Source organism: Fragaria vesca, linkage group LG5 (assembly GCF_000184155.1).
Source record: "Fragaria vesca subsp. vesca linkage group LG5, FraVesHawaii_1.0, whole genome shotgun sequence".
Classification (NCBI taxonomy): Eukaryota; Viridiplantae; Streptophyta; class Magnoliopsida; order Rosales; family Rosaceae; genus Fragaria; species Fragaria vesca.
The window spans coordinates 14,771,389-14,782,248 of record NC_020495.1 but is presented as its reverse complement, the minus strand read 5'-3'; the positions used below and the strand labels follow the sequence as shown (position 1 = coordinate 14,782,248).

Sequence of the window (10,860 nt, the reverse complement as noted above, 5' to 3'; positions counted from 1 at the left end):
TTTGATGTAAATATTTCAATTGCTGAAGTAGTTTTGCTTAATGGACTCCAAGTAGAGAAAATCTAAGTTTATATTGAGCTCATATTGGAAGAACTTTAGATGTTTAGTCATCAAATAGCATCGACTGCCTCGCGGAATAGCAAAAGAGATTTTTCTTTCTAGACATTTGCAATACTTCGTTTTCTTGTATATCAATCGAAAGTAACTATCTGCATGTGGAATAGAAGGCAGGGACTGTAACTTCAATCTAAGTAAAGTAAAGGACTAGTAGGGTTAAGTAGGTGAGTTATTTGGACAGAATAGCTTCCCTAGATCAAAGAAAAGATTTGTACTTGGTCATATAGTTCATATATAATTGAATGCCTAGATATTGAGCTTATTTATGGACATCAATATAGTTATTCTTCATGATTTCTCTTGTAGAATGGCTTTGGAAATTGAAGAGGATTTGTCAAGTACGGGCTCAAACGCATGCACAACAACAAGGTTGAAGAGGAGATATCAAGCAGAAGAATCTGTTTCAAGCATCACTGGTTTATTGGTTCAAGAGAATAAGCGCTTGAGTCATGGGGGCAGCAATTTGTCAGCGAATACCAACTTTAAAGGAGTTGTGCTGCAGCCTAATGGCCGCTGGGGAGCTCAGATCTATGCCAAACACAATAGGGTTTGGCTTGGAACATTTGATTCTAAGGTTAAAGCAGCCATGGCTTATGATAGTGCTGCAATCAAGCTTCGCAACGGAGAGAATTGTCAAAGGAACTTTGCAGGGACCAAATTAACTGTTCAAGAGCAACACTTTCAAAATCTCTATAGCGAAGAAGCCGTGCTCAACATGATCAAGGACGGGTCTTACCAGGCTAGGTTTGTCGAATTTCTTATGGCTCACCAGGTCATGCAGAAAGTAGGAATGGCCGAGTCGAAGAACTCAGTTAGGTTGGACAGACAACTCTTTCAAAAAGAACTGACGCCAAGCGATGTTGGCACGCTGAACAGACTCGTCATACCTAAAAATTATGCTACTAAATACTTCCCTGCGCCTGATGCACAGCTCTCATTTTATGATGAAAACAACATGACATGGAACTTCAAGTACTGTTATTGGAAGAGCAGCCAAAGCTTTGTGTTCACCAAGGGTTGGAATCGGTTTGTAAAGGCTTTCAAATTGAAAGCCAATGATACTATCAGATTCTATGAGTGCCACAGTACTAGTGAAGGAGATAAGGAGGCCAAGCCATTCTACATGATTAAATTCGACAGGGCTGAAGTTGTTGAAGATGCCAAACAAGTTAATGGCGACACTAAAACAGTTAAGCTCTTCGGTGTTGTCATCGGCATAGGTGAAGAATGATGAGCATAAATACTTCTTCTTCTTCTTCGAGTTTTGAGGTTATACTCGGATTGATCATCAGTTAACCCCTAAATGCTTCAGGGTTTTATCTTTTTTGTTTTGAGCTCTGAGGCTTTAGGTTGGAAATTAATATGGTGATCGACTTTAGGCTTTAGGCTTTAGGCTTTAGACTTTAGGCTTTCGACTTTAGACTTCGATCAGGGTCTAACACTTTTTGATATGGTGACTCAGTTTTGAAGTTTATGACAATAATTTTCGCGGACTTGGGACATATTTTGAACTAGTTTCATGTGATTAATCATTGAAATCTTATATATATATATATATATATATATATATATATATTATTATTTGGAGTAAATGCTTGTGACACCCTGTAGTTTACACCTAAATCAGTTTTGTCCCTTCACTTTTTTTTTAAACTGGTATACCCCTATACTTTGAATTCTCGACTGATTTACCTTTTCCCAGCTAGTTATGACTGTGACATGCTCATTAACAATGCTTGTGAGAGCTTCAATGGTTGGGTTTTGAGAGCAAGGTCTAAGCCCCCTATTACTATGCTAGAAGAGATAAGAGTGAAGGGTTATTTAGACTGTTAATGAGCATGTCACAGTCATAACCAGTTGGAAAAAGGGCAAATCAATCGAGAATTCAAAGTATAGGGGTATACCAGTTTAAAAAAAAAGTGAGGGACAAAACTGATTTTAGGTGTAAACTACAGGTGTCACAAGTATTTATTCCTATATTTTTTTTGTAGTGTTCCCTTTCCTATGAATTCGTTTTTAGAAGCAAATTTCAAAAGAAATCTCATGCACTAATAACACCATATATATATCCCGAAAACCTTTCTAGCTCCTAATGCCATAATCTCCACCAACTGGAAGTGTCAAGCCCTAAACCCTAAACGTACTGAGGGATTCGGTGGTACAACATTTGACAGATAACAGACTTGTTGTGCTAACATGTAGTGACTACTACGATCTTCTGATGTCAAATAATCAAATTACTCTTACCAGATTTTGAACCACTGTCATATTACTCTTACATAATATAATTATTAAATAGGCAAAAGTGTAAAATCGAATAAATAACCAAAGCACCACTGGGATATATATGGTCATAGAGAAAATACAATACTACTATATATATTCTTTTTTGTAGTAATGAAATATGTTCATTAACTCACAAAATTAGAATATTAAAAAAAACGTACAAGGTTCATCACCCATGCTATAGCTAGTAGTGTTATTAGACACAAGAGCAAGCTCCATCTTCTTTGCTATCCCTTGGAGACAGTACTCGACGAAGGATTGAAATTCTTCCAAGCTTGAGCCCTCAATCGGATTACAAACATACGACCACTCGATCTTGCAGCCATTGTTGTTGTTGATGGGGACTACTGGCACTGTTGCAACATATGACTTGAGACCCAAGTTATTGTCACCAACCTCGTAGGTGATAGATTGGTTGATTGGATCGATCATGAGTAGCTTCTCTTTGGCCCACAGGGTAGTCTCGTCTCTCTTCATCTCGCAGTACCGAACGAGACCAGGTTGGCCGGAAACTCCTTGGACACGGTAACAAGTGTGGAGGTTGGGGAACCACTTGTCTAGGTTGCAGAAGTCCGCCAGGAGAGGCCAAACCTCATGCGCTTTTGAGCCTTTGAGCTGGGCAGAGGCTTGGCTTTCCCATTTTGGCTGTAACAGAATGGATCAAGGAAGAGAATACGTTTCCAATACCGATAGCAGCTCCCGCTGAAGCAATTGTAGCAGCTCCGTAGCACCAAGACTACAATATGGTTGCAGCGGGCCGAAGCGCCAAGTAGGAGAGGTCAGAGTAGTGGTCGCCGACAGGTTCTTCATGTGCCATGACAAAGAAACAAAGATATCAAGCTAAGTGATCCAAATGAACAAGCTTCATTTTTTTTTTTTTTTTTGAAAATGAACAAGCTTCATGGTTCATATATATTATGTTAATTGAATTAAAAACTTGGATGAACATCACCAAGTCAACCTAGCCACTACGTGGTATCTTCGGTGCCGGCCACAATATCTTATAACCTTTGAGAAAAATACCAAGCAGGCTATTCCAATCCATTGTCTGATTTCTTTTTGTTGTTTATTCCCTTTTGGATGCAAACGTGACAGTGGTTACTTCCTACTTCCATTAGAGAATCATTGCATTTCCGTTGACCCTAAATTTACTGCCGATAAAGCAGTAAACATAAAAATTAAAAAGTTACTTTCACCCCAATAATTACCGCATCATTACCACCGTCATCCCGACCGGAATTGACCATGGAAGGTACAGTAATGTGCGTACACCTTGGTCCACAGCTGGACATGTGTTGACCCTGCACTGGCCCACACACCCCCTCCCACCTTCAAATAAACAAATCGGAGCTCCTCTATCTCTCTTCCTCCTGTTTTCCAGAACCAAAACCTCACCTCTGCTTCTCTCACTCTCTCTCTTACTCTCAGTCCACCGGGTCAGGACCCGAATCTCAAAAATCCGACCCGGAATTTTCATTTTTCCCCCAATTTTCTTTAATTCATTTTTGAGTTTCATATCGTGGTTTGGGCATGTAGTTTGAGCTTTAGATCAATGGCGTCGATCCGGAGAACTCTTTCGCCGAAGTTCCGGGACCGGCCGTACCTCAACGGCGGCTCTCCGTTTTCAGTCCAATCGCCGTCGTCGCAGAAGTCCTTCTCCAGCTCCAAGTACTCTTCTTCGCCGCTTGTCTCGGCGTTTATAGCGTTCGCCGTCGCGGTCCGGCGATTCCTCGCCGGCGCTCTGTTGCAGCGAGCGCCGCGGAAAGGCCAGCAGTGGCGGCGAGCGTTTTTCAGGTGCTTGATGTTCTTCTTCCTAGGGTTCTTGCTCGGCCTGGTCCCGTTCGGCCACGTCGACGACGACGACGCCGAGATTCGCCGCAGCCACGGCTTCAGCTTCGACATCAAGCCGCCGCACGTCAATGTCCAATTCGACGGCGGAGATCAAGTCGTGAAACGCCGAGAGGATCTCGTCTTGAACGTCAGCTCCGCCGTGGTGGAGGCGGAGGAGAAGTCCAATGACGTGGCGGTGGAGGAGAAGTCCGATGTCGTGGCGGCGGAAGAGAAGTCCGATGACGTGGCGGCGGAAGAGAAGTCTGATGACGTGGTGGAGACGACGGCGGAGGCGGGGATGGTGCCGAGGAAGCAGGTGATTGTGGTGACGCCGACATACAACCGCGCATTTCAAGCCTACTTCTTGAACAGGGTGGCGCAGCTGCTGAGACTTGTACCTCCGCCGCTGCTTTGGATTGTGGTGGAGACCAAAGCCGCGTCGCCGGAGACTGCTGATGTTTTGAGGAAGAGTGGAGTCATGTACAGGCATTTGGTGTGTGTCAACAACTCGACCAGCGCTAAGGACCGAGGCGTGTATCAGAGGAACACGGCGTTGGAGCACATTGAGCGCCATAAGCTCGACGGCATTGTGTATTTTGGGGATGATGACAACATATACACCCTCGACTTGTTCGATAGCTTGAGAGAAATCAAGTATGTGTTCTAAATTGAGCTACATTTTCGAGCAATTATGCTTCTGCTTATCATTGCGTTTTGGTTTTCATTTGCTTGTTTTAAAATGATTGTTTTCTTGGTTGTTCTGTTCTGATTTTGAAAAAATGGTTAGCTTGGCTTCAAAATTCAATCGTAAGAACGCATAGCATGGCTATTGTTTCCCTTCAATAACTTGCGGTTGTGTATTACATTACTTGGCTGAATTAGAAAGAGATTTAGATATATTGTTTAACTTGGTTCTTCACATCTGAACATGTACAATTTGCCAATATTGTGGAATATAAAGTTTGGTGCTTTCTTTTCTTGGTAAAATTGTGTGGAGTCGTGTTTTGCCAATTTGGTTTCTTTCTTCCTTCTCTTATCCATATGTTGATCTTTAACTGAATCAAATTGTTTAGCCAGAATAGATGTGAATATATCACATGTATCTAACAAATTCCTCTGGTCTAGAGTTGCCCCTTTAGACCAATGTTTCAGAAAGATAGTGAATACAATCAAAATTGCCGTCTGTATGAGAAACTGTCAAATGTTTGTTTTCATGACCGCCCTGCCCCTCATTCTCCACTTACAAGTTGGACGGCTGCTAGTGACTCAATGTGTTTGCAGAGTTTCTATAATGTCAACTTCTATCATTATGAATTTTATGACTGCCATTGTCTACCTTTTGGTCTTGCTAATTCATGTGTTTTCTTGTCTTGTCTTGTAGCCGTTTTGGGACTTGGCCTGTTGCTATGTTAGCACCAAGCAAGAACAAGGCCATATTGGAAGGTCCAGTATGCAATGGGAGCCAAGTAAATGGATGGCACACAAATGATAAAAGCAAGAGACTTCGTAGGTTTCATGTTGATATGTCAGGATTTGCCTTCAATAGCACAATATTGTGGGATCCGAAGAGATGGCACCGCCGAACGTCTGTTCCAATTCGGCAATTAGATTCAGTGAAGGAGGGTTTCCAAGTATGTGATATGTTATTAAATTTTTTAGAAGTGTCATTGTAATTCATATAGTTCATCATTTTGACATAAAGTATGGAATCTTCAATCACTGATTAATTCTTATTTTCCTTTTCCCCAGGAGACTACTTTCATAGAACAAGTGGTTGAAGATGAACGTCAAATGGAAGGTACGCCAGCTGGTTGTTCAAAAGTAATGAACTGGCATCTTCATTTGCAAGCTCTTAATCATGTCTATCCCAAAGGCTGGCAACTTCAGAAGAACCTTGATGTTGTTCTCCCCATTCAGTGACTTACTTACTAGCCATGCAATTTTGATTCTTATAGCTGGAAAGGTATGAGATTGTTCTATGTATAGAAGCACTTTCAAATTCATAGTTTTGCTCTGTTTCTTTATTTTATTTCTATCATTTCAACTTTTGTTTAAACATATTGACCACACCCCTTCAAGTTGAAAATTGAATTTAAAAAATAAAAAAGGTTACAGACTTACGGTCTTGCTCAGCCTTGTAGAGAAGTTTGTAATGGAAATCTTTTTAAAGAATTTGTTTCTCATGTTGGCAGAGTGAAAGTATTGGAACTTCTAATTTGTTCAGGTCTTTTGAAGGCCATTACTTGTATAATTGTTATGTTGTGACAAAACCACTTTTAACTATGTAGTAAGTGATCTAACCATTTGCCTTTTTTCCCTCAACAGTTCTCAAATTTCATGTGGGTAGTTGGATCTGAATGAATCATTGCTTAATCGCTAGACTCAAGCATTAAGCATCCCCGGAAAGATCGGTTAGACAGTGACAGACAAACAGAATATGTGGTTTTTCTTTGTTTGTAGAAATTTTCCTGCATGATATATATATTCTTTTACAGAAACGAAATTTCGTTTTTGTTGTAGGGTTATGGTTCTTGATATCAGGTTTTTAGACGTATTACTAAGAACAGTTGGTACACTGCCCTCCAAAATTCAGATGGGTAGGTTTGTCCAAATACTCTGATGTAGGCCTCGTACCAAATCAAGCAAAGAGGAACTTGTTCTGATACCTAAGATGGCTAGCATTTCACCTAAAGGTTTCTGCTTTTGATTTCTGTTCTAACTCAAGAATTTTGTTTGTCATTGCATGTTCATGGTACCCAATTATCAATTTATCATTTGAGCTGATGGCTTGAGACCTTTATTTTTGCCTGCTTAATTCATACATTGGAAAATAGCATTTAGAACTCCTAACTTCTTGGGAACTTTAAGATTCCTACTTTGCCCCTAAACCAAAAAGCTGCATACTACTATCGGCAAAGTTCAAACACCAACTCAGACATTTGCTGCAGCGTCAACGTAGGCAAGCAAACACTACCTTCCTGATGAATGATGACTATTTTTTCATGTACTCTACAAACAAACTCTATTACCTTTCTATCAAGTTAGTCGGAAGCATTTTCTTGAAGCTCTGGATAATTTGATGTTCATGGGTTTTCCTCATGTAAGATACCTATGATTCAATACGATCATTTGTCGTTGTATAGTTATGGTATTATTTACAATATTGAAAAAGTATTGATTACCAATAAGGAGTTGATATAATCATATAGATTCTTATGGTGGGAAGAGGAGAGGAGCCAGAGGATTAGATCATGTCATTCATGTGTATCTGAACATAGTTATGGCTTATGGCTCAAAGAGAAACTGTACTAAACAACTATATTCTTCACTGAAACTCAACCTCCGGTCCCAAGGCACTATTCAAGTTTCAACCAGAATTGTGGTCATTGCTTCAGTGTCTATAGAGGTTCTTTTGGATTGCAGCTACTTCACAACAATGTTGAGGTGAAAAGTGAAATGAAAGGCAAAATTTCACAAAGATGTTCAAATACTAGTATTAGAGGTATGGATAGAAGTAGCTGCAATAAGGGTTGAATGAATCCTTTATTAACTATAATAATGGTTGAATGAATTATCAAAGAGAAGAAAATCTAATTATAGTATGGTTGAATGAATGAACATTTCATCTCCTTTACCTACATCACTCTTTAGGATTGCTTGGGAACACAGTAGATTCTCAATAGGGTTTAGGGTGATTTGTTCGTCGTGGACGGCTGAAATCACACCCCTTGTACTCTTGTAGCAAGATGTTGTTTAAAAAGTCAAAAACATATACACAACTTCCCAACAATTTTTTCGTCGGCAAAGGTGTTCTTTTTACCCTCTTTTGGTTATTTGAATTTTTTTCTTTAAAAAACAGACGAAATTGTTACAAGTCCAAAGTCATGCCATGATGCCATCATTTTCATTTTCACAACATAGATAGAACTCCCTCTCTGCTACCATTTTGAGACAAGCAAAGCAACAGAGGCCTATTATGGTGTCGTCCAAGCCATACAGGGAGCGAGGTTGTGTTCCAAGATGCATAGGGACAGTTTCTTGCTGGAGCTTGCAAGCCCTTTCAACAATTAATCTCCCCATTTCAATGATTTCTTGCTGAGTTTGAGGCTTTACTTAAGGGTATGGAGCTAGCTGAAACGACGAGGTATGAGAAGGTGATCCTCAATCCTGATTGCAGTACATTGGTGCCAGCAATGGATAGCCAGCTAATCCTGATAAAGTAGTCTAGAGTATTCCCGATGTCGGATTAATATCTCAACACGCCCCCGCATGTGTGGCGAATCTTCAAGCCTAACACGTGGACAACATTTGGGGTGACGTGGAGTTCGTGTGGCCTTTGGGCTTCACACGTGGACGTGGGTAACCTGCTCTGATACCATGATAAGTAGTCTAGGGTTCACATCCAAAACCAATTGGCAATGGGTGGAGTGGCCTAAACCCTTATTAACCCACAAGCAAGGTCTCATATTCCCGATGTGGGATTAATATCTCAACAAATCCCACGGTTCGCACCTCCTTATTGAGCAGGGCTGGATATGCCTGGTTGTCTTCAATGGGAATTGAGTGAATTGAGTAACTGATCTCCAGAGTCATGCCTCAGCAAACCATAATTAGTTCGATACGAACACCTGCCCCAGCTGTGAGATTTGCTATACAAATAGCATACAAGGGCGACTATAGATATCGAATAACAGAATCAAAATTGAACCAAATAACAGGTGAAATAAGGATACCTGTTATCTGTTTGTTATTTCCCTGAAGCCATACAAGGGCGACTACAGATATCGAATATAGGATTGATCATGTTTCGAACAAAATATTAATTCATCCTAATATAGATAAATATTAATTCTATTATGGATATAGATTCGGACCTAATACACATGAATCCACAAAAAAATATTTTTTATTTTTATATTGATAAAATAATACCTAAATGTCTATTTTACCCTCATATTTAACGGAAAGTTAACGGAAGTATCATGTTGTCTAACTGAGCATAATTTGAGGTACCAAAGTGTCCTCTTTTAAACTTCAGATACCTAATTGTCCAATTGGCCAAACATCAAGTACCATAGGAGGAATTTACCCTTAAAACTTTGATGATTTTGAAAAAAGGTATGATCAACCCTGTGAAGATATAAACAAAGAGTTTGAAAAATACAAGAAGGCTGGAGGTGAGAAAAGCATAAGGAGTAGAAGTCGTGTTTAATGGGAGAAGGTAATGGAGCAATGTTCTTAGTTACTCAAGAAATCAAAGAGAATGGGTAAGGGAAACATAGTGGACGAGGAGGATGATGACACCCAAGATGAGGGTCCTAGGAAGTGGAAGCTTCACTTTCCTGAACCTAGAGACCTTACAACTCCACTCTTGAAACTTATTGATGTCAGCTTCAGATACCCGATTTGTGAAGATTTCAGGCTGTTTGATGTTGATGTTGGTATCGATATGGGTACTTGTGTTGCCATTGTTAGGCCTAACGGAGCCGGAAAGTCCACACTGCTCAACATACTTGCTGGTGATTTGGCTCCTAGTGAGGGTGAAGAAAGGAGAAGTTAGATGTTTAGGATTGACAGGTATTCACAACACTTTGTGGACCTCCTGACAACAGAAGGAACCCTAGTTTCATACCTTCTTCGACTTCCACCTGACCAAGAGGGATGTAGCAAGCAGGAGGCTGTGCGTTCAAAGTTTGGAAAGTTTGGACTCCCTGACCATAACCATATGAACCATATTGCAAAACTATCTAAATGACAAAAGGCTCGAGTCGTGTTCTCATTGATATCAATGTCAAATCCATGTATTCTGCTTTTAGATAAACTGACGAACCATTTAGAACGGTCATTTGCGTTTTCTTTGTTAAGTCTAGTTTTATCTTGCATGTTCATGCTGCTTTAAGTCTTCCTTTTGATTATAAATCTTAGAGCTTTGAACAAAAAATCTTTTCATGTACTCATTGCATTGTTGTATACTATGAGAGATGTTGGTAGTGCAACCAACCCAAGAAGTGTTCTCGGTTGAATCAGCTATTGGGTAGCTGAGTTCAAGAACAAGACTTCTGAAAGTATTTCCAATTGTTGCTGCTTAGAAATAAGAAAGGAGTATATATCTAGACTAGTTTGGGACTAGGTACGATAACAGAGTTATGTTGTATCCGTAGAACTATAATCTAGTAAAAGTATTTTTATTGACGATATGTTCGGCCTCAAATTTGCTTTCATGATTTTGGTTTGGTTAATGTTGTGTTCTTGATGGAGTGTTATGTATGCAGATTTGTTAGGGCTATGGGGGATTTTTGCTTTAAGCCCACTGCATTAAGGTGCTGCGGGCAAGTTGCTTGTGGACGGTGTGCTCGAAATTGGGTCCGGTTTAGGCACTGTCTTCTTTGTTTCAGAAAGAATATTAAGAAGTATTTGGTGGAGCTGAAAATAAGGGACACGGTGAGTACATTGTTTATATATATATATATATACAGCCCTTCTCGGTTGCGGACGTCCGCACCAAAGTTTTTGGTGCGGATTTCTATTTTTGCATCACTTCCCGATCGAATTTCCTCAAACTTCCTTCTAGACATATCTAGATCATCTTGTGTAGATCATCTCTGCAAAATTTCAGCCAATTTGGTG

General features: G+C 40.1%; 3 protein-coding genes across 3 annotated transcripts; 2 read left to right on the top strand and 1 right to left on the bottom strand.

Annotated features, from left to right (window-relative positions):
- The first annotated feature begins 424 nt into the window (after positions 1-424).
- On the top strand, positions 425-1,348 carry LOC101313421 (AP2/ERF and B3 domain-containing transcription factor At1g51120-like). Its single transcript, XM_004301388.1, has one exon. The coding sequence runs from the start codon at positions 425-427 to the stop codon at positions 1,346-1,348; it is 924 nt and encodes a 307-aa protein (XP_004301436.1).
- A 1,193-nt stretch (positions 1,349-2,541) lies between these two features.
- LOC101313126 (lachrymatory-factor synthase-like) lies at positions 2,542-3,213 on the bottom strand. Its single transcript, XM_004301387.1, has 2 exons — positions 3,091-3,213; positions 2,542-3,048 (listed from the first exon to the last, which is right to left on the bottom strand). The coding sequence occupies exons 1-2, from the start codon at positions 3,211-3,213 to the stop codon at positions 2,542-2,544; spliced, it is 630 nt and encodes a 209-aa protein (XP_004301435.1).
- A 742-nt stretch (positions 3,214-3,955) lies between these two features.
- Positions 3,956-6,900, top strand: LOC101303518 (probable beta-1,4-xylosyltransferase IRX9H-like). The gene is made up of 4 exons (XM_004299788.1): positions 3,956-4,887; positions 5,615-5,864; positions 5,983-6,196; positions 6,559-6,900. Exons 1-3 carry the CDS (start codon positions 3,956-3,958, stop codon positions 6,151-6,153), a joined length of 1,353 nt encoding a protein of 450 aa, XP_004299836.1. The 3' UTR covers positions 6,154-6,196; positions 6,559-6,900.
- The last annotated feature ends 3,960 nt before the right edge of the window (positions 6,901-10,860 follow it).

What these genes read in the sequence shown, in the direction of transcription:
- LOC101313421 (XM_004301388.1), top strand. Translation starts at nt 425, where the DNA reads ATGGCTTTGGAAATTGAAGAGGATTTGTCAAGTACGGGCTCAAACGCA.
- LOC101313126 (XM_004301387.1), bottom strand. Translation starts at nt 3,213, where the DNA reads ATGAAGAACCTGTCGGCGACCACTACTCTGACCTCTCCTACTTGGCGC. An exon ending in TTCAGCGGGAGCTGCTATCG is followed by an intron (nt 3,049 to 3,090) that starts GTATTGGAAACG and finishes ATTCTGTTACAG; the next exon opens with CCAAAATGGGAAAGCCAAGC.
- LOC101303518 (XM_004299788.1), top strand. Translation starts at nt 3,956, where the DNA reads ATGGCGTCGATCCGGAGAACTCTTTCGCCGAAGTTCCGGGACCGGCCG. An exon ending in GATAGCTTGAGAGAAATCAA is followed by an intron (nt 4,888 to 5,614) that starts GTATGTGTTCTA and finishes CTTGTCTTGTAG; the next exon opens with CCGTTTTGGGACTTGGCCTG. An exon ending in CAGTGAAGGAGGGTTTCCAA is followed by an intron (nt 5,865 to 5,982) that starts GTATGTGATATG and finishes CCTTTTCCCCAG; the next exon opens with GAGACTACTTTCATAGAACA.